A 22,800-nucleotide genomic window follows, 5' to 3' on the forward strand; every position below is an offset into this window, starting at 1 on the left:
ATGCGGTTAAAAGTCAAGAAATGAACTTTTATAATAGTCCAACATATCCATGATGATAGAGCGGCTCGTTTGGACAAGTGAGCTCGTATAGAATCTATTATATTTATCGAAATGTGCCTCCCTATCACCCGGAACTTTGCCCTCTTTGATTCTGCAAAGCCTGATGTTTTTTTTTAACTGAACCACTCCTCGCTGCCACTGCTGTTTCATTTCGGATTGGCCACCTCCCTGCAACACCCCCTTTTTTCAAGTTTCCAGTTAAAAACTCTAAAGGCGGAATTGGCCGATCTTCTGTTCCACACAGAGTAGGAGAAACACTGCGGCCGCCGAGATGTCAGAGAGAAGCGCCTTCGACACCAATGTTATTACTCTCACGCGTTTCGTGTTGGAGGAGGGTAGGAAAGCCAAGGGAACGGGAGAGTTAACAACCCTCCTCAACTCTATGTGCACGGCAATCAAAGCTATTTCTACTGCTGTCAGGAAGGCAGGCATCGCTAATCTGTAAGTATTTGTCTGCATTTGTCTTCCTGAGATACGATGTGAATTGTTCAGAATTATGTGCATTTCAATGCGAACGATGCATGCATGCGTTAATTCTAACGCACATGTTTACCCAACAGCATGCACTTGGCCTCTCAAATAAAAACGTGCAATAAACGGAAGTATCAAGTTCCGAAAATATTTGTGGGGATTTTTAGCTTCGGAAATCAGCTGTGTTCGTGAGTTTGTGTCTGCTCCGCAAAATGTAGTTTCCGCATTGGGGTTTGTTGAATAACTTGTCTAACTTGTTTGAAAAGAATGTGTGTTTCTCAAACATGCCAGACGTGTTAGTCTTATTGGATGAGATCCTACTTGAATGAACTGTATGTCTGTTATTCAGTAAGACCTGCCCTGCTTTTAATCTGTGTTCTATCCAGCGGAGTAGCTAGACATAATTGGATGGGGGGCGGAGTCTTTACTGGGGAGGTGACAAACTATTTATGACTTAAGCCAATAAATACACATTTATTATTTTGGGGGCTAAACCCCCCTAAAATAGGCCTAGCAACACCCCGGGTTATAGCAAAACTGGACTGAATTTAAGTATTACCCATTCACATACTTTGCCCTGTGTGGTGCATGGCATCATTCTGGCCTTTAGGCATTTAATATTTCACAGTTGTACGATAAAATAGCCTCAACAAACATAATAATTAACATGGACTTTGGCTTTTAACAATGATTGTGCAAATAGTCACACAGGGATTAGTCAGTCAGACTTTAAATAAGTGCTCTGTTTGGCTGCCATTATACTGCTGTAAATATCCATATATGTTGCTGCATTAAACAATTTTAGAATACATCTTAAAAATGCTATCCTGCTGTTATTACCTGTATCGTTCATCCTGTCTGTACCATGTCCAATCCCCTTCGAGCAGCACCCTGGGAAGGCCTTCACAAAGCACTGACTCTTCTTATTGTCTCCATCTGCAGCTATGGCATTGCAGGCAGTACCAATGTAACTGGGGATCAAGTGAAGAAGCTGGACGTCCTCTCCAATGACTTGGTGATCAACATGATCAAGTCCTCCTTCACCTCATGTGTACTGGTGTCCGAGGAGAATGAGCAAGCCATAATTGTGGAGCCCGACCAAAGGGTAAGTGTTAATCAGATTCTTTACAGCGGCTTAGTAGTGATATAGTTATGAACAGAGCAGGATGTTGAAATTCTCACTTTTGTCAGAATGCTGTACTTTGCAGCTAGAAGTATTATACTTGTGGGTTTGTTTTCATTCCCTGTGGAGTGTTTAAGCAGCAAGAGCATTTTTTTGTGCATGACAAAGTACTTACTTTTTTAATACAGGGTAAATACATTGTTTGCTTTGATCCTCTGGATGGTTCTTCAAACATAGACTGCCTCGCATCTATTGGGACAATTTTTGCCATCTACAGAAAGGTTTGGTTATTCTTTTTTCACTCAGTGCATTTTTAAGAAGTACAGACACTCCCCAGGTTTCAATGGGGTTATGTTCCGATAAACTTATCATAAGGCAAAAAATATCATAAAGCAAAAATGCATTTTAATACAGTACATCTAACCTAAGAAACATCATAGCCTAGCCTAGCCTACCTTAAACATGCTTAGAACACTTACATTAGCCTACATTTGGGTAGAATCATTATCACAAAGCCTGTTTTATAATAAAATTTTAAATATCTCATGTAATTTGTTGAATAATGTACTAAAGTGAAAAGCATAATGGAATTGGAATATCCATTGTAAAGTCAAAATATTGTAACACGGGCCATCGTAACCTGGGGAGCGTCTGTATACTGTATGTGAATGTTTTCCAAACAATAGCACAACCTTTAATAATTTGTGATACACCAGGAATAACTTATAGGACTGTTACCTTATTTACTTGTATATATGTACAACAAATTTTTATTATGCTCTTCTGCATCTCACTGAAGCACATGGTTATGATTCAAAAAATGTTGGGGGCTGTATTATCTATGAAGGGATCACAGATGCTCAGTGAGTGGCACTCTTGTCTCACAGCTCTAGTGTGGACAGTTGAATCCTTCCCCTGCTCTCTGTTTGTGGAGTTTGCATGTTCTCCCCGTGCCACATTAGTTTTCTCCCTCTGCCCTGGTTCCTTTCTGCATTCAGTCTGATGTCTCTAATGGTGCTTTTCCATTACCACCAAGAACCGAGCCATACCTGAGCCTTACTGTTGTTACAATTCCCAGCGTAACAGTATTAAGGGGAGAGGGGAATGGGTTAAAGGGACAAACAGGGTAAGGTACAACAAGGGAACAACAATGGACAAAGGGATATTTTTTTGTGTTTTTACATTTTTTCCCGCACACAATACTCACACTCATCAAGTAACCTGGTGCAATAGACTTCGGGAGTGACCACAGCCAAAATAACAAACAAAACATCCCCAACTACCAAGCAATCCACAGCTAATTTCACTTAAGTGTAAAAGACAAGGAAACCAAAAGACAAGCACTCCACTTGAATGAAATGGGATTTACATATAGAAAAGCCAAATGAAAACCACCACTAACGCCTCCACAGAAGAAAACAAGATTACAGTGGGTGAAAGAGAAGCAATCAAGTGTTTGGATGAAAGTGATATTCAATGATGAATCACAAATCTGCACTGCCAAGGAGATGATGCTGGAACTTTTGTCTGGTCACATTCTAATGGAGCATGCAGATCTCCCCACTCATTTGTGATATGGGGTTGCATGACAGGCAAAGGCAAGGGGAGATGGCAATCATTATTTCAAAAGTCATGGAGGTTTTGAACACTTTTCTTATTATATGGATAGACAATAGGTTTGGTGAAGATTAAGTAATTTTTTCAGGATATAATGCATCTTGCAACAGGGAAATGAGTGTTAAAGCTTTTTTTCAGGAAAGACATATAAACTTGATCATGGCCACAGCAACCTGCCCAGATCTCAATCTCAATTGAAAATTTATAGCGGAAATTTTTAAAATTGGTCCATGACAAGGTTCCATCCTGCAAAGCTGACCTGTCAACTGCTATTCAAGAAATTTGGAACCAGCTTGCTGTAGAATATTGTGTTTCATTAGTGACGTCCATGCCCGAAAGGTCTGTTGATCTCATAAAATTCCTAGGAGGAGCAACAAAGTACTAATTGTGATTGTTTTTTTCATTTGATGATTCTAGTATTTTTTTTCCTCAGCGTTGGGAAATTCCATAATTTTTCCTCTACTTGATCTGGACAAAATTTTGCCATTAATTACAATAATTTGTTTGAGGTATGTTTCAACAAGCCAGAATGTTCAGCTATTAAACAAAAATTATTTTGTCATATCTGTGATTTGTTAGTTTGCTGCGAAGTAAAAAAGTGGAGTAAACGTTCTCGAAGCATGGTGATTCCATCATGATTCCAGGGGGGTATTTGCAGCAACCTTCCAATACACCAACCTCCTACGGCTAATCAATACCACATTGACTTTTCTAATTTATTTAACTAAATTTCATCAACAGCTCAATTAATTAATAAACACATGGAATGGCTGAAGTGCTCCTGAGGAGAGGTTTGGGAAGTGAAGTAGTGTTCTACCCAAGTAGTGTTCTACCCAAGTAGTGTTCTATCCATCCAACAGGATGTCAGTGAGACAAGAATAAATTACTCTTAATTTGCTTTTGTTCTAATTTTTAATGATGTTTTTGTTTGAGCAAATACACACATACTAGCCAGATAAATAGCTTTAAATATTTTCTTTGTCTGTCATATAGGTTGTACTAGGCTCACGGACATGTATCTACTTACAAGTGAAGAATTCCCTGTGTCAAAGACCTTTGTCACTAATGCACATTTTTATGTGTTGTTGCTCTTTCAATTCTGTTGGGCTAATGTTCCTTCCAGTCAGTACTTTGCAAGATGTTTTACTAGGGCTAAACCACAATCATTTCAAGATTTTTTTTTTTTTTTTATCAAATGCCAATTTAAAGCCCCATATTTAGAATTTTGTAGTTTATAGATAACACTGGTATACAGTGATTTTGGTGCCAACAATGTCTGAATGGTTTTATATTAAGTTTATGGTGCTGATTAAGATATTTAATACTTAATTAATGCAACACAGTTGCTGGGACACAGTTAGCAACACAATTGCTGGGACAATTGCTGGGACACAGTTAGCAACTGTTGGAAGTTGTGCCCTACATACCCATCACAACTCAGTCAAGACTGGTTTTGAAGAGTGGATGGTGGAGAAAGTGCTCAAAGCACTACATTTTTTTTTCCACTCTGCACCAGCCAGAAGAGAGGACTTCACAGCTGCAACATCATCCTCAAGATTCCCTCTACCTTTCTGTGGCCATTGGTGGCTCGAAAATTTGCCAGCTGTCGAATGAGCATTGGAACTCTGGCCCTCTATTGTGAAATATGTGGACCTGGTGAAGTCAAAAAAGGTGAAAATCCCAAGGACATCTTCTTTTGACTGCATTTGTGAAACCCGAATGGATCCCCTTCTTCTGGCCAAACTACATTTTTTCATAGAACTACCACGAGCATTTCAACCATTTCTGGCTAAATACCAGACAGGTGTTCCCATGATGCCCTTCCTTTGAAAGGACTTGGCAGATTTGATCTGGGTAAATATTCACCAGCACAGTAACAACAGCAATAAATGAACATGCAAACATGCACATGTGAACTTAACTCTAATTTTATTTTCAGACTCTCCTTCAACGCTTCATAATTCATTTCATTACCCAAGACACTGTTAGAGTCAAAAGACAGACCAAAAGCTATTGCATTTGTTATCACACACAAGTCACATTGGGGGAATGCAGTATTTTCATGGATGTCCATTATCTCAAAAACTAGAACCAATTCAGCAAAAGCAATGTGATTTCTGAGTTCAGCTGCCTCAAAATACCCTAAATCCATTCAAAAAACCTTGGCACCTGAATTTTTTATTTTTTTTTTGTAGACCTGTGTAATCTTGTTATTGTTGGCTGCGTGTTTTTAAAATATTTACCTTTTCCAGTTTTTATTTCTTTTGTTTTTATAGCATCGATCAGATTTTTGAATCGGTAACAGCACCGATCCAGACATATTTGATGGATAGGGTATCCATACATGACCTACACACGTCCAATACTTTTTGGCAGTCTCTAAAAAGCTACCTCCTATTTTGTGTTAAATCTATTTGTACAATAAATCGCACGACAGCTCTTTCCCATTTTAGATGTGTATTTTGCAGCATTGAAGCTGAAGGCTAAGGGTTTCTTGCTACTCTGTGGGTGTGAGCGAAGTGACTTTCGCCTGCTGTGACGTCATGCGCATACCCTTTGCAACAAGGAGCGTGAGAACGTCAGATAAGACGGTGAAGATCTGCTGGTATTTTACGCTTTTGACAGCAACTAGTAGTGCAGCAATTTGCAGTCTTTGTAAAAACAAAGTTTTGAGAGGTGGAAATAGTGTCTAGTGGATAATCCCACTAAAAAACGTGTGCGAAATTGTGCGAGATAATGCGATTGAATATGAAAAAAATCAATGGATAATTTGGGAGTCGGTGTTTGGGCACTAGCTACAGCTTGTGATACACGAGGGGCTGCGATCGCAGCGAAGTGCAAGTGACGGTGTTGACAAAAGGAGAAATTTTGTGGAGCATTTGAAGCATTAGCCACATTCATATCCTCGCTTGGAAGACTTAAGATTGAACTGCAAAATGCCTCAAAAACGCTTAAAGCAAACGAGGTGGAACGGTACGTTATGTATGTTTCTAGTAGCCGAATTAGACTTTTGGCATACATTTATTCAGCTACATTTACTGGTTTAAAAATATTAATAATATTGGAATGGATCGGAACTGGAAAAATGTGGATTGGAACTGCAAAAATGTGGATCGGCCCATCCCTAATTTTTTAAATAATATTATATGTTTGTATTATATGTATCTTTCACCATAAATATAGCCATAACTGCTAACTAACACTTTCTTGGACAACCTATGACTTTTGCATAGTATTATAATGCAGAATATTGTAGTGCTCTGTAAGGATGCAATTACTGTCATATGTAACACAACGTCTTAACCCCCAAGGTGACAGATGATGAACCAAATCAGAAGGATGCTCTACAGCCTGGCAGGAACATTGTGGCTGCAGGCTATGCCCTTTATGGCAGTGCGACCATGATGGTGCTCTCAGCTGGTCAGGGGGTTAACTGCTTCATGCTGGACCCAGTGAGTCATGTTGGATTGATGTCTTTGTTATATGGATCAAATCATTATATGTTGAATGATGGTGTTCTATCTTTGAATACTGTATTTTATGTAGAAGCAATTTGGTGTATTAAACATCATTGTATTAATACCATGTCTTCCTGTATGAGACATTTATTGTTTTAAACAGTTGGATTTTTTTTTTAATTTAATGTGCATGTCTGATTATGAGGTAGGAACTAATTTATTGTGTTTTCCAGTCAATAGGGGAGTTTATTCTGGTGGACAGAAATGTCAAGATAAAGAAGAAGGGCAAGATCTACAGTCTTAATGAGGGATATGCCAAGTTTTTTGACCCTGCAGTCACAGAATACTTGAAAAGGAAGAAATTTCCAGAGGTAATCATTGAGAAAATTACATAAACAGTACAGCTGAAAAACTATGTCTATTGATTTTGCTTAAGATTACACCTGGTCACAACTGTAATATTTCTGATGTTTCATGCTAGCATAAAACATGGTTGCTCAGTATTTCTGGCAAGATCAAAAATGTATTTATAAGTTGTCCAACTAAAACTATGGGTAGCACTTTGTGAGGGAGTGCAAGTGACTTAGTAACTCAGTTACTACTAATGTACAAATCATGAACAAATATAGTAATTGCATGAAATACATGAACTGTTAATGTTAGTTAATGATCCCATGTTCGTTCATTAACACTTAGTGTGTGGTTAATTAATGCATTAAGTAAGAGTGTACTACATTATTTGTGCCCCCTCAAAGTGTTACCAAACTAAATGAAAAGATTAAAGCAGCATTGAAGTTATAATCAACCTTGAGTTCAAACAAATAAAACAAACATCAAACTTCTGTCAGGATGGAAGCGAGCCCTATGGGGGGAGGTATGTGGGCTCCATGGTAGCAGATGTTCATCGAACTCTTGTGTATGGAGGCATCTTCCTGTATCCTGCTAATGTCAAGAGCCCAAAGGGAAAGGTAAGACATGCTTGATAAAGAACAAATAATCATATACATACTTGTTTTATATACCTGTTACATAATATATACACAATTTTAAACCCTTTTTACTTTAGTCTGGTGATATGAGCATGTGGTATGAATTAAAACATAATGAGTCTTAGTGCCCTCTAGAGGTGTGTATAGGTGTCTGCATATAGGGGAATTTCAGCTGTAATGGGTCTGCCTTATATAGAATATATATGGCCACTAATAGAAAGCATTACACAGCCTGCAGTGTGTAACGAAAGCAATGCATTTCTGGGAGGACATCAAAGTAGTGTTACCCTGCCTTAGAGAAACCGTGGCAGGCTTGAAAAAAACGTGACATCTGACATTAGGATGGAAAATGCTGTCCTTGATGTGAACTGATAAAATAAAGCCCTACATTTTTGTTTCTCAGCTGAGGTTGCTTTATGAGTGCAACCCCATGGCGTACATCATGGAGCAAGCTGGTGGAATGGCCACAACGGGGGCCTGTAATGTGCTGGACATCCAGCCGGAGTCCATCCATCAGAGGGTTCCTGTGGTGCTGGGCTCCCCCGATGATGTACAGGAGTACATATCCATCTTCAAGAAGCATGCCAAGTGAATGCTGCTTAGCCAGACCAAAGACCCAAGCCTGGTTCTTCAAAAGCGGACGCTTTGAAAAAATAGCGCCCATGGACTTTCACATAATTTCCATTTTTTTCTGGGAAATAGTTTTATTTCATCTAATATGTGGACTAAAGAATATGGTGAATAAAATGTCTTTCAAGCTCCTGTTTCATTCACGTTCTTATCTTATTCAGAGTTGCAGGGAGGTCTGGAGTCTATCATGGAGGCTACAGGAACAAGGCTGGGAACAACCCAGGATGGGCTGCCAACCCATCATAGTGCACACTCACTCACCATTCACTCACACACCATTCACTCACTCACCATTCACTCACACACCATTCACTCACACACCATTCACTCACTCACCATTCACTCACTCACCATTCACTCACACACCATTCACTCACTCACCATTCACTCACACACCATTCACTCACACACCATTCACTCACACACCATTCACTCACTCACCATTCACTCACACACCATTCACTCACACACCATTCACTCACACACCATTCACTCACACACATGCACACTTTGGTAACACCAGTTCACCCTAGCACATTTTTGGCCTTCATGAAATAAAAAAATATTGCACAAAATACACATGATGATTCAAATGTTATTCAAGCATTAGGGGAAGAACAATTTTTCAAATATAAAAAATGTATTGAGTAGTACAATTATTTTATGCAAAACATAGGCTTCACAGTTTCTGGTACCCTGATGTCTGAAGAATCATTCACTTGAGAGGATTACAACATGGGACCTCCTTTAAAACATGACAAGGTTAGAACACACTTTTGGAGGGATCTTGTACTCCATGCAGAATGTTTCCGGATCCATGATCCCCAAAACTTTCTCTGTTTTGATCTTGATATATCTTCGGAGTTTTTGTGTTTTTGAAAGGCCAACCTACAACGAAGTCCCAACTTCTGGGCAGAAGCAGTTGGGTTTTGGGCTAAAGAAAAACTGAAATTGATTTTATCGATTACCCCTGAACCACCAGCCACTAAACAGTAACAATGATCCACCGCCACGTTTTACTGTTGGTATCAGGTGCTTTCCATTGTATGCAGTCTTCACGCATGCTTATGGTGTTCAAGGCCAAAGAGCTCAATTTTGGCCTAATCTGACTGCAATACACAATTCCAAACATTGTTCCAATGATGCCTGGCAAGTTCAGGCACTGACATGGGAGTGGTGTTTGACTCACTGGGTTAGGACACTGTGCCTGTCATCAGAAGGCCACCGGTTCACATCCTGTGGCAGGCAGAGTGACGTCACCATTAGTCCCTTGACCAAGGCACTTAACCCCAGTTGCTCCAGAGACTAGCTGACTGTGCTTCCTCAAATGCATGTCTGGTAAATAAATACTTGTAAAATGAAATGCGTGGGTTGAGGTCAGGAAGGACTTCCCTTCTGCCCATCCAAAGAGTATGTTGACAGCTACCCCCCAGAATTGGTGACCACGGCCCCTTTGCTGCCACAACACGAATTTACATGTATACCCTGAATAAATCTCCCCCTTCCAGGGGTTTGTGTCTGCACCATTGTCTCCTGTTCCTCCTTACCCTTCTACTAAGGTTCCTGGAGACAAAGACCAAAAAATACTGCTTCTGTTTTAGGGTAGTGTGTGACTCAGTGGGTTGAGACATTAGACCAGCGTTCACAAGGTAGCTGGCTCAGATCCTAGGGCTGGGCCCTTGAGTATGACCTTTGACCCCCAATCACATAACAGGCAGTCAAATCTGTTTTTCTCAAAAGTCTATCTCAATTAAAAAAATATAAATAATTTATGTGTTACTCATCATTGTGGGGAAACTTCATGCATCTCCCCCAATGTGATCTCTATAGATGAGAGCAAGCTGGCCACAAAGGGCAGCCACCCATAGCAGCATCCAGGGAGCAAGAGTCTTGCTCAAGGAGTCACAGAAATACTGAGACTGGACACAAACCAGCAACCTTCCACTCAAAGGCACAGAGGCTTAGCCGACTGAGTCACACAGTGTCCCCCTGTTATGGGCTCAAAGTGATTTGGATAATATCATCTGCTAAGTCAGTTTAATGTACATTCTGCATATTATTTAAGGGTGCCAATATTTTTAAACCATATTTATTGTACTGTTTAACCCACTTCATGTTTGAAAAATTGTGTGGAAAGCATGTATTTTCCAAAAAGCTTGAACATTTTATCCTAGTTTTTTTACTCAAATTTGTGCTTGTTACACTTGAGATGACTGTAAATATGGTGCAATAACTAGATGAACTGGGGTACCACATTATGATTCAGTTACTTATTCTGGCTATTTAAGTCACTGACTGCTAAGAGTACCTGCAATGCTTTAATTAAAAATCTCCAAGTCCTATCAAAGGTACCTCCCTCCTTCTTATACTACATTTACCCTTTTTGAGGTGTTGCCAACTGTGGAAAAGAAAAAAAATTCAGAAAAGCATGGTTGACTCGTAACTCTTCTGGAAAGGGAGTCCACTTGTTAAAAACCATAATGCTGTCCACAAACTGTACAGGCACTATATTGGCACAGTGACAGATTTTTTGCATTTATGACTAAAACAGCACTACTCAGCAGGTATTAATTTTATGACGAAGGCTGTTTATGTCTGTTATTTTTGCACTGTCACTTTACTGTTCAGAATCTCAACCACTACAGTCACCTTTTAATTACACTATGACGCTTGATATTGCGCTTCATTTTCAACATACATGCTTCATTATCTTTTATTTATTGTATTTATTTACTGTAATTTTAAATATATATTAACTTTCCTTATTTTACTGTACTTTTGTCAACTTATCATTTTGTGGTCTGCAAGGAGGGTATGCAAGGAAGGATTTTATTGTACTTAGTACATTGTTCATGACAATAAAGCTTCAAATCTTGAATATTTTAGCACTCCACTACCCAGAATGACCCAATATTGCCTGAAATCCATAACAAATTGTACACGTTATTTTGTTGTTTATGTTCTCTGTGACAGGGAGGTATGGTGGCGCAGTGGTTAGCACTGTTGCCTTACACTACTTCAACCTGGGTTCAAGTCCCTGTCGGGGTTTTGTGTGTGTGGGATTTGCATGTTTTCCCCATGTCATCGTCGAGTTTCCTGCAGGTACTCTGGTTTTCCTCTACAGTCCAAAAATATGCTGAGGCTAATTGGGGTTACCAAATTGCCCATAGGTGTCCGTGTGTGAATGAATGGTATGACTGTGCCCTGCGATGGGTTGGTGTCCCATCCTGGGTTGTTCCCTGCCTTGCGCCTATAGGCTCCAGACCCCCTATGACCCGTGACTCATGGTTGCAGAAAATGGATGGATGCTCTCTGTGACACTTTGGCATCTAACGGTCTATAATGAGTCATGATATTAACATTGTCAGTCATTCAGATTTCTGCTTTTGTAAAATCAACATGATTTGGTGTTCAGCTAGACCTCTGTATCAGACTGAATGTTATTTTTGGTACCTCTGTTATGGATTCAAAGTAATTTAAAAAGAGCTTCAATTTGAAAAATGTTTGCTGGCACAATAGGTGGTGTGTAACTCAGAAGGTTAGAATGCTGTGCCTATGATCAGAAGGTTGCCAGTTCTGAACCCATGGTTGGCAGAGTGACTGAGCCTTTGCACACCACCCTTAACCCTCTGTTGCTCCAGGGATTGTCTAACCCTGCTTTCTGGAAAACAATGTATGTTGAACTGGATTAAAATGTAAACTTCTTTGCCTGATATGCTAAATGCTGGAAGTCAACACGATGCATTCCGGAGCATCTGGACGCTTGTTTTAGAGGGAAACAGTGGCTAGGACATGGTTTAAGTTAAAGAAAATGCAGAAAACATCCATTTCCTGTTCAAATGCCTTATATGCTTATGACCACCAGATGGCCTCCCTTACAAGCAAAAATCGGTGGCATTTCTCATTATTGAGGCTTGCTATCAGAACCTGACAAAAGGAAATTGTTATATTTCTATACAAAAATAACGTATTAAAAATAGTTTATATAATTAGCTTTGCTTTAAGAAGCTTCTTTGATTCCTTTTCATTGTTGTTTTTAACATTACTTTTATATTGTATTGTGTATCACATTACTGATGTTGATATCTCTCCATTCAATAGCTGCTGATCCAATAACAGGTGAGATTGTAAATAACTTCAAATAAGCAGTGAATGATAGACTGGTGGTTGAGTAAATTATGCGTAAAACTTGCTGACCAGCTGAGCTAGAAGCTGTTTGCTGAGTTGCAGAACAACAAAGCCAAACACACGCAATCTGATGCTTAGAAAGTATTGCTTCAGTTCAAACGGATGAAGCGATGTCATCCATGAAGTCACGCTGTTGTGGATGCTGTGTTAGCACTTTCCTTTTGCAAATCCCAAAACTTGAGACATTGAGCTGTAGTTTTAAGGAATGAATGATGTATAATCAGTCACTGATTTTGTTGAGTCAACAGCAAAGACAGCAATAATGGTATCTTTTGATCATGAGCAACAAAGAAATACAATTGTGACCCCTTAGATAAAGAAGGACATGTAACAAACAATACCAGTTTCACAAAGGATATGATTCAATTAAATACAGAAACAACTCTACTTCTGCACATTTTCATGTCATTATGGATTATTCATTGTTTCAGGACCTGGTTACTTAAATCAGCAAGCTCCCCATAAACTTTATATTCAGTATCTGTCATTATGATGCTTTATTGAATCTTGTGACTCAGTAATGAATTTAAAACAACATAAACTATGCTCTCTTCTTTAATACTACGTGTTCCCCCTAGACACCCAGGTATGATGGCTTAAATCAAATTAACTTCCTGAATATTTCATGATGTGCCATTAATTTTTAAGAAAGCTATGCAATTGCAATGGAACAGTCCACTCTCAGAGTGCCCCTTGTTGGTGTTTTCTTGTCAGCAGTCATACCACCTGAAGTCCAGACTAGTAATCCACCTGAAACTAAGCAGGTTTGGGCCTGGCCAGTACATGTAAGGGAGATCAACTAGGAAAGCTGTTGGAAGAGGTGTTGGTGTGGCCAACTGGTCAGCCCATCCTGTGATCTGTGTGGATCCCAATGTCCCAGTGCAGTGATGGGGACACTGTGCTGTAAAAATCAATGGGATGTATAACCAAGGTCCTGACTCTCTGAGGTCATTAAAGTTCCTTGGGAGTCCTTTGAAAGAGTAGGGATGGTTCCCTGATGCACTGGCTAAATTGCCCACTGTTGCCCATTCAAGTCTGTTAAATGCTAGTAACAATTTTCTTGATGGGGCACAAATACTTAAGTATTATACTATTACTTAAGTATTAATTAACTGCAAACTAAGTCATTGTTAGTTGATACATTGTTATTGAATCATAATGCATGTTCTATCTCAAGCAGTTACTATATTTGTTAATTCTGTATATCTTTGTGAACTGGGAGGAATTGAAGGAACAAGTAATGAATAACAAGTGAAATACTGACCATGTTAGTTCATAATTAATGAATTGCTATCTCAAGTAGCAACTATATTTGCTCATGATTTGTTGATTATTTGTACTTCAGCAACCAAGTTATTACTACAGTAAGTACATGTATATGTGTCCCGTCAAGTGTTACCAAAGCTCTTTGAGTGTCTTGAAAAGCACTATATAAATCCAACATTCATTCATACTGAGTATGAATGTTATTTGACATGGCCCATAAGCTGTTTATGCTTTAAGTTTATGGGTACATATTGTCAGTACCTTTACATTACAGCTTATTTATACACACAACTGTCAGAAGCTGAGACTGACTTGTTCCAGGCCAATGTTATGCAAACTCACAAAATGATAGCTTGTTACATTATCACTTAGTGCTCATGTGAAACCATTTGTATGAGCTTGTGTTTCTTCAGTGACTTGAGTCATAAAGGCTTTTTCCCCCTCAAAGGAAAACCTTAGTGCACAAGCCCCTGAGGAGCCATGTTCTATGACAATGATTATACACCAATACTGCTAATACATACTTACCCATAAATTTAGAGCATATTGGGTATTTCATTCAGAAATGCCTAACTAATGAAAATGGAAATTAATGCAGTCAAACTATTAGCCTGGTATTGGTGTGCTTAACTTTTTCTATGCTCATTTTCCACACCCTTGTCTTCACCTGTCTGGGGCTCAGACTACACAAAAGATGGTGGGGCAGGGGGGCGAAACAAAACCAACCAACAATCCATCAAATTCGTAGTTTTTAATTCAGACAAGCACAGGAAATACTTAAATTTGCCCTTTTTACCTATTGTGTGAAGTACCATAATCAACTTTTGAAAATCCAAATAGCATTTCACCCCAAGCATATCATACTATAGATACATTAAAATGAGTCCTTCACTGCCAAATCAGTGACATTTACAAACCCATGGGGATGGAGAAGCTCCAACTGAAAGGTCAACTGAAAGGTTCAGCTTGTTTACCTTCCTCCTACTGTATACATAGACGCTCATTTTACCGAAGTTAAGTCTGTAGTGTTCCATTAAAAAAATATATAATAATCTGAAATTCCATAGAGTGTATGCTTGAGTTGACCCCAGCTTAACCCATTTGATGCATTGATCCCCACTAGACGGAAACTAGGCTTTTACACTATGCTGGAGTGTCAGTGTAAACCGAACAGCTAGCTTTACCCCAGTACCAATAGGGAGGGACATTAAGGAAAACTAGAGGCCACAGAACTCAATTTAAAAATCTTTAATTACAGGTATAAAATGCCACTTTGTACATTAACAGAATCCATGACTGCATTCATTCAGGAGTAAATATTTACAAGCCAATTTCTAATAAAACCAAAAGTATTTTGACTCCCATTAAACTGCCGACATTCAGGCACGGCCCTTTAAAACCCAATGCACTACAAGGTCATGTCCATGCAGGCTACACCAAAGGGTAGCTTGCTGCAGTCGCAATCCCACAGTGGTTCTTCCTATCTTTGGCCATGTAGATATATCCTTTATCACCCCATTTTTCACTCCAGCTGAGGAAGGGGGGAGAGAATAAACATCAGCATTTGAAATCAAATGATTTTTCCCCCCACAGGAGAAAGTGATTCAGAGTCTGAGTTGCACTCCCCAGTCTTACCTGTTCTTCACAATCCAGTACTTCTTGCCATCAACATCTTGACCCTCAAAACCATAGCCAACAACTAGGACACCGTGATCAAGATCCTGACTGCTGCAGTCTTTCTCATAGTAGATTCCTGTAAACAAAGCCAAAATACTTGTTAACCTGATGTGTGCTAGAAGAGCAATACAGTGGAATCAAAAAAAGCTGGATTAGACAACTGCAAATGCAACTTACCCGACTGGTAGAACTGGAAAGATTCGTGGCCTGCATCAATGGCAACTGATACCGGGCCAACAGCTGCCACAGCCTTCATTAGGGCATGTTCTTTCCCACTGGGAACGTCCATAAAACCAGTATCATTAGCAGCACTGTTATTGGGATCATAGTGGCAGGGCTGGTCATCCTGGAAGAGGAAAAATGAATAACCACCATGTTCATCTATCCTTTCACAGGATGGGATCTTGTTCGATCTATACTTACCGTGCCTAGGTAAGGGTAAGAAGCTTCAGAATCAAGGCCATGGTTGTCATTGATATACTGGAAGGCCTGGTCCATTAAGCCACCATTGCAACCTTCGTTTCCCTCAGGACGAGAGCAGTCTACCAGGTTCTGTTCACTGAGTGATACCAGCTTGCCAGTCTTTCTGAACATCTGGCCTTCCATGGCACCAGTGGCACTGAAGGCCCAGCAAGAACCACACTGACCCTGAAGCAGGAGAAGAACTATTAAAAACTACACATTCATGCTTCAGTCTTGTTCATCCATCTCCAAAAGTATACATCCACTGTCAATACAAGGCCATTTAGAGCATTTTTAAAAACCCAATACAGATTAGCCCCCACAATTCTAACCTGGTCCTTCACAGGAGTGACATAGCCCTGTGTTCTCCAGTCAACTTGTTTTGGTGCCTCAAAGTTGTTGGGCTCCAAGAAGAGTGACCCCAGGAGCTTCTTCTCAGATCGTCGTCTGTAGCCATTCATGAGCTGCCTGTACTCTTCATTAGTCTAAATGAAGAGAAAATTCATGCGGTAGCTGAACTGGCACACAATTTTTCCTCCCCCCATTAAAATAAAACTGACATGGGGTAATTGGACCACATACCATGTCACCAAAGTGATTCATTCCCAGGCGATAAGAATGCTTTCCCAAGGAGTGTTCAAGGTTGTGCAACTCAATCTTCTTCAAGTTCTTCTCCCAAATCATTCTCCTCCAGCCCTCTTCAGTCTACAAGAGGCATTTAATGGTACATGCACAAGTCAAAAAACAAAGTTAAACCACTTTTGGACTACCGGAACAAAGGGCCACTTCCGTCAGACACCTACGTGATGGTAATCTTTACTGTGCCAAGACTTCCACAGATTCCAGTGCTTGTCCAGCTGGGGGTCCAAGCTTGGGGCAGCAAAAACCGCCACGCACAGTGTAGACAAAATCAAACTGAGCCTCATCTTGACACTGCTGGGGAGGGAGGGGAATAAAATAAAATGTCAGGTTTCATGCAAACTATGATTAACTCAAGCCATTCACGTCAATGCAGGACACGGCTCAGAAGCGTCTGCCAGATATAAATGGACGTCATTTCATAGCCGAGACAAACATCGGATTCCTACCTCTCTTGCATACAGAACCGGGCCTAGACCAGTTTACATTTATCGAGGTTATCGGTATACAGCCATGATTCCAAAATTTAAGGCGATGGCGGCGATAACCAATATGACCGAGGAAATAAGGCAGACGCAAACTGAGATTAAGACAAACACGACCGCAGTTGTTTTGTTCGCCCTGATCACGCGACACGGGCGGTTTCGACGCGGCGAAATCGTTCCAGCAGGAAAACAGCAGATGGATCGAAGCCAGAGGAAATCGAAAACAAAAGCCCTATAAGCCATGAATGCTTCCTTTTTCAAATCGTATCGCTAGTATAATCACATTATACGGACAGCACCAATAAATGAGGGGGGGGGGAATAAAAAAAAAGGGGGGGGGGGGGGAAGAGACACGTTCACAGACAAGAACACACAGCCGCAGTATAAAATAAAGTCAAAAATCAACACTATATATCCACTGTGCTTATGCCATGTTGAGTGATCAGATACTGGCTTGCATTTAAAACCGTAATAAGAGACGAAATTAATTATGGAACTGGAAACGCTTCGTACAGGTCACTGATGAGCTAATACACTGACCTACTGCTATAGACAAACACTTCGTTAAACATTTAAGTAGGAACCCAACATACAGCAGAGACGGAAAGCCAAGAATAACTTACTTCCAACGTATAACTGCTCCGGCAAAACAATAAACAGCTAAGCAGCAAACCTTAATTTATAGCTCCGGACTGTGGAAGCATCCGGCGCTTCCATTGGCTGGAAGCGTCTACGCGCACACATTGATCCCGCCTCCCTGAAACTCATCCCAACGTGATGCCCTTTCACGTGACTCTCTATCCCACGCGAAACTCCATGGAAAGGAATTTCCTACAAGGAAAGCAGCTGGCGAATCTATAGCGACCCTCAGTTAATAACAATGTTCAGGAAGTTGCATCAGTTCAAAATCGATGGTCTCCTAATAATGTGCATAGTTGCAATGTTGCCATCTCTGCTCATTCCATGCTTTTATCTTTTTTAGGGGGTGGGTATTATCTGGAAATGAATGACTAAGCAAAACAGCTATAACTTTAAAGTTGCCTTCATATTTTGATATTAATGAACCAATAAGCTAAACTTTTATAATAAAAAATTACGTTTTTCTTAAATTTGATAAAAACGAAAAATAACTTTTGTGTATACGTAACAATTTCGTGCTGATGTTGACTAAAAGTTAGCAATACTTCACTTCGCATAATTCGGATGTATGTGTGGACATTATCGTATCCATTATGTATTCACATTATAGTGGATACAATTATAAAGTATATAACCTATATTATTAAAAATACTACTTGTTTGAATAAGTAGTATGACGTCAGTCAGCGCCTGACTACATTTCGACATTGACAGCATGTTTTCAAAAAAACGAAATGCCTGTAAATCGACTTCTTGCTATTCTGCATTATATCAGTACTGTATAAATGTACTTAATTAATATATATAAATTCTGTTATGCCGATATGTGGTATAGACCACGTAGTCGCAAAACAGTCGATCACGGTCGACAGGTCAATCCTGAACACCATCCCGCCCTCGGTTCTTCGGCAAAATCTGCCGTGGGCGACAATATAGTTTTGCTCCCCAGATTTTCTTTGAAAAAGTAGTTCTCACTATGAAGTATATTGTACCTACACCACTGGTATAGAAATTAGTGCGTCTGAATTATATAATCTAATGGAGCTTGCAAACCCTAGTGTGCAAACCCTACAGACTGTTTGCAACCAAGGCAATAAAACTGTTATATACATTTAAATGTGTGTGCAGTATTGTCTCAGGCTAGCCAGCTGACCAAAGTTGGCAACTATATTCATGTAAAATACATATGAAACGAATCTAATGTTTCATGTACAATCCATATTAAATGTATATGTCATTAGTAATGTATGCCCCTTTTGATGTAAAATACATATTAATGTTTTGTCAGTATTCATTTTTATGCATAAATCTTTGAATGAACTTTATTAAGAACATAAGATCATGGACACTGGTTCCACACAACTAGAATGAGTATTTTGAAAAGGAAACATCCATTTTCAGTTGATGCATTCACTTTGTGTTCTGAACATATTCAGTTAATCTCTGCAAATTTGCTGAAGTGTCTAATTAAACCAACTGAATGTGGAGAGATCATAGGCTACATGTCTTTCATTAGAATAGTGTAAAGCTTTAAGAAACAACAAGCAATAAACATGTATTTCCTGCTAAAGCCATATGTAATCATGTATGATAAAATGTAAAATTCATGTATAAGTTTCATATTTTTCCTGTATGCTTTTCCCTTGACTGCTTCTTATATGTCAAGTGTGTTTTGTTTGGGATGAATGTGGCCAAAATTATACAAGAAAAAAAAATGAACTGGACATATAAAAACATCATGCATTGCATATACAAAATCTTGATAGCCTTATATGAACTATACTGTTTTTTTCATATGGGAATTTTGCTGTACTTGCATGGAATTTATGTATGTTACTGTATGTTTCCTGTTTCCGACCTGGTGTTTCAATGACTGACAACTCTGCATAACTTGTTGTGACTAAGGACATTTTCTGGGAAATGAAAGCTTTGAACTTCCTCTTCCTCTTGAACATCACTCAGTGTCAGTGGTTCAATGAGCTGCTTCATCCACATTTTTATCTGAATAAATACCTATTCAGGGAGCTGCGAAATGTTTTTGGAAAATGTTCACGTTCAAAGTGAAGGTGTAAAAATAATTTTAAATACTTTAGTGATCTGGCACATGATGAAACATTTAGTTGCTTTATGTGTTCTGTGAGCTGTGGGGATATGAAATTACATCCTGTCCAAGATGCCCATTTACTTACTGGGATCAGCTCCACTGTGGAAAATAAATGGGTGGATTATTAAATTTATTATATTTTCTGCATTTTACATCACATACTCATACTGTTTCAGAAGTGTCCACATGTATTATTTACAACTACTATTGGAATCTTTAAGGGAAGTAGCCTTAGTGCTTTTATTGGTACTCAGGTTTGTTTCATATTCTGGTTGTTTGTCAGTTGGAGCTCAGAAGGCGGCAAATGGGCACAGGGGAAATGACAGATAGGGTGGTTCCATGGGCCACGGCCGCACGGGTAATGTAGGCCTAGGGAGGTGGAACCCATGTTCCATGACTGAAAATAAAAAAAACATAGTTGTCAATATCAAACATTTATTTTTCAACATTTATACATTTCAGTGTTGCACTGTTGGTCCTGGGTGTTTCCTGTGGTATACTGTAGACAACAGACAGAGCTACCAACTAATGACAGATATACTTCAAAAATTATTATGATTTAGCTTACCATGTACTGAGATATTCCTAGCAGTTCTGAAGCTCTTTTGCAATTGGCTGCCTAATTATTTGCCATTAAAAATAATGGCTTACTGTTAGGGGCTTATAGGTCTGGTGGGAAATTATGTCTGGGTAGGAGTGCAGTGTGAAATACTGAGTCTGGTAAGGCTGTAATGTGACTGTAAACGTGAGTCTCAATAATATTTATAATATTTACTACTTTTATGTTAAATGTGGGAATAATGCTCATAGGTGAAAAATACTCAATAATTATATTCATCCACCCATTTTCAAACTATTCATCCTGGCAGATTTGTGGGGCCTGGAGCCTGTCTCAGGCAGCACAAGGCGCAAGGCTGGGGAGCCCCCTGGATGGGATCCTAATCCATTGCAGGGCACAGTCGCATTCACAGTCGCATTCACAGGCGCATTCACAGGCATAAATAGACTCCTTCTACCTAACTGCATGTTTCTGAACTGCGGAATGCTACCAGGGTGCCCTGAGAACACCAGCACAGCACAGGGCGAGCATGCAAACTGCACACACACACGGCGGGGACAGGATTCTAACCCTCAGCACGAGACCTGTCATCATCATCTTTATTTGGTTAAAAATATATGAGTGGCACATTTATTTTAATGAATAACATTTTGGTACAATCATTTCCAAAACATAGTAATATCAGTTTTAATGGTTAAAAAAGACGTCACAGGAATTGATCAAACACTGCATTTCTTGTTTTTTAAACACAAAACAATAATGGCTGGATTGCATTAGCAAGTCATTTTCCCCCATTGGAAAATGGAGACTGACAAAGGGTACTAAAGTAAAAAAAAAAAAGCTTCAAACTAAAGTCAGTGACCTAATCAGCATTCAACTGATCAAAGCACATCCCCTTGAATAACTCACAAGTGTGGTCAGTAAATCAATCTTAGAAAAGAATGGAAACAATGTATGATAAGCTAATTAAATTCAATTTATTGTAAAATGCACAATATCCTTAACATCGGAGAAAGTATTAAGAAAATATCAATGCATGCTTTAAAATCACAATAATCAATATAAATAAACAAAAAGATGTGCAAAACCAGGACTGAATCTTTAATGCATGGTTTCTCTCTCCCCTAAATTTAATTCCCTCATGTAAAGGAAATGTTTTCTTTAGGTAAATTTTGTACATAATTAAAATGAATAATTTAATTTCTTTCTAAATTTAATTTCTTTTGTAAAGTGCCATTTAAAACTACTGAAATATTATTTTGTCTGGAGGGAAAAAAGACAAATATATTTTTTTTCCCTCTGTGCTTTAGACTAGTGTTTGTGAACAGTACATATATGCTCTCTCTCTCTCTCACTCATATTTAAATAAACATACATATTGTGTGTGTGTGTGTATATGTATATATATATATGTACAATATGTATATATATATATATATTTATATATATATATATTTATATACATACTGTACATATATATATATATATTTATATATATATATATTTATATACATACTGTACATATATATATATATATATATATATATATATTTATATACATACTGTACATATATATATACACATATACACACACACACACACACACACACACACACACACATGGGTCATGCGGTCTACAGTTTTTCCAATGTGTTTCACACTTCAATTACTAATTACATTTATATGGATAATAAGATTGTGGGGTGTAACTCAACTATTGAAAAGCTGATTGACTCTAGGAAAAGCCCATTTACTTTATATCCAGTTGGGAAATTTAATTAATCAGTTAAGCTCTGAGACACAGTGCAAATGTGAAGACCCTGTGACCACTGTAGAACAGAATTGGAAACCTTTGATTTTTATGGCAAGACACTTAAGCAAAGTTTATACAAGTATTTTCTCTGCAAATAATTCTGAAACCTTTCCACCAACCCAACGTGAAAAGTATCAAAACTCTAACAATATTTTTAACTTTATATATTTGATCTTTAATATTTAAATATTTCACATAGACTAGCTTTGCCAGATTAATACTTTAGAGCAGACAGCTTGCACATGGGGTTAGAATAGATACAAATTAAAAGTGCTACTTTGTATTTTAGTCATCAATGACAGTTTGTGTTGAGGGTACTAAAATGGAAACTTGCAGAAGTGGAAATAAAAAAAAAAATAAAAAATGATTTGACACACAGGATTTGAGTGAGGATCTTCTAGGAAAACAAGATAAGTAAAAATACTCAAGAATCAAAATGTCAAGAAATCCATTTCGAGTCATCTGACTGTCCCACTGATTGCAATGGGACATTGACCTTTCAGATAGTCCCAACTCCCGGGAAAAGAGCTCCCCCTGCTGGTACATCAAAACCATTTCAAGCAGTAACTTGATTCACCCTGCAAGTCTCCCACATGCATGATAGTCATGATGAACCTAGC

At 38.8% G+C, this 22,800-nt stretch overlaps 2 protein-coding genes across 2 annotated transcripts; one reads left to right on the plus strand and one right to left on the minus strand.

Annotated features, from left to right (window-relative positions):
• Positions 1-219: 219 nt before the first annotated feature.
• On the plus strand, positions 220-8,477 carry LOC111847095 (fructose-1,6-bisphosphatase 1-like). The gene is made up of 7 exons (XM_023817996.2): positions 220-501; positions 1,474-1,636; positions 1,843-1,935; positions 6,583-6,723; positions 6,963-7,100; positions 7,578-7,697; positions 8,122-8,477. The coding sequence occupies exons 1-7, from the start codon at positions 332-334 to the stop codon at positions 8,308-8,310; spliced, it is 1,014 nt and encodes a 337-aa protein (XP_023673764.2). The 5' UTR covers positions 220-331; the 3' UTR covers positions 8,311-8,477.
• Positions 8,478-15,035: 6,558 nt separating this feature from the next.
• Positions 15,036-17,846, minus strand: ctsla (cathepsin La). The gene is made up of 8 exons (XM_023817999.2): positions 17,689-17,846; positions 16,745-16,877; positions 16,524-16,646; positions 16,274-16,426; positions 15,903-16,127; positions 15,657-15,825; positions 15,438-15,555; positions 15,036-15,333 (listed from the first exon to the last, which is right to left on the minus strand). Exons 2-8 carry the CDS (start codon positions 16,865-16,867, stop codon positions 15,234-15,236), a joined length of 1,011 nt encoding a protein of 336 aa, XP_023673767.2. The 5' UTR covers positions 16,868-16,877; positions 17,689-17,846; the 3' UTR covers positions 15,036-15,233.
• Between the last annotated feature and the right edge of the window lie 4,954 nt (positions 17,847-22,800).

This window comes from Paramormyrops kingsleyae, chromosome 7 (assembly GCF_048594095.1).
Source record: "Paramormyrops kingsleyae isolate MSU_618 chromosome 7, PKINGS_0.4, whole genome shotgun sequence".
Classification (NCBI taxonomy): Eukaryota; Metazoa; Chordata; class Actinopteri; order Osteoglossiformes; family Mormyridae; genus Paramormyrops; species Paramormyrops kingsleyae.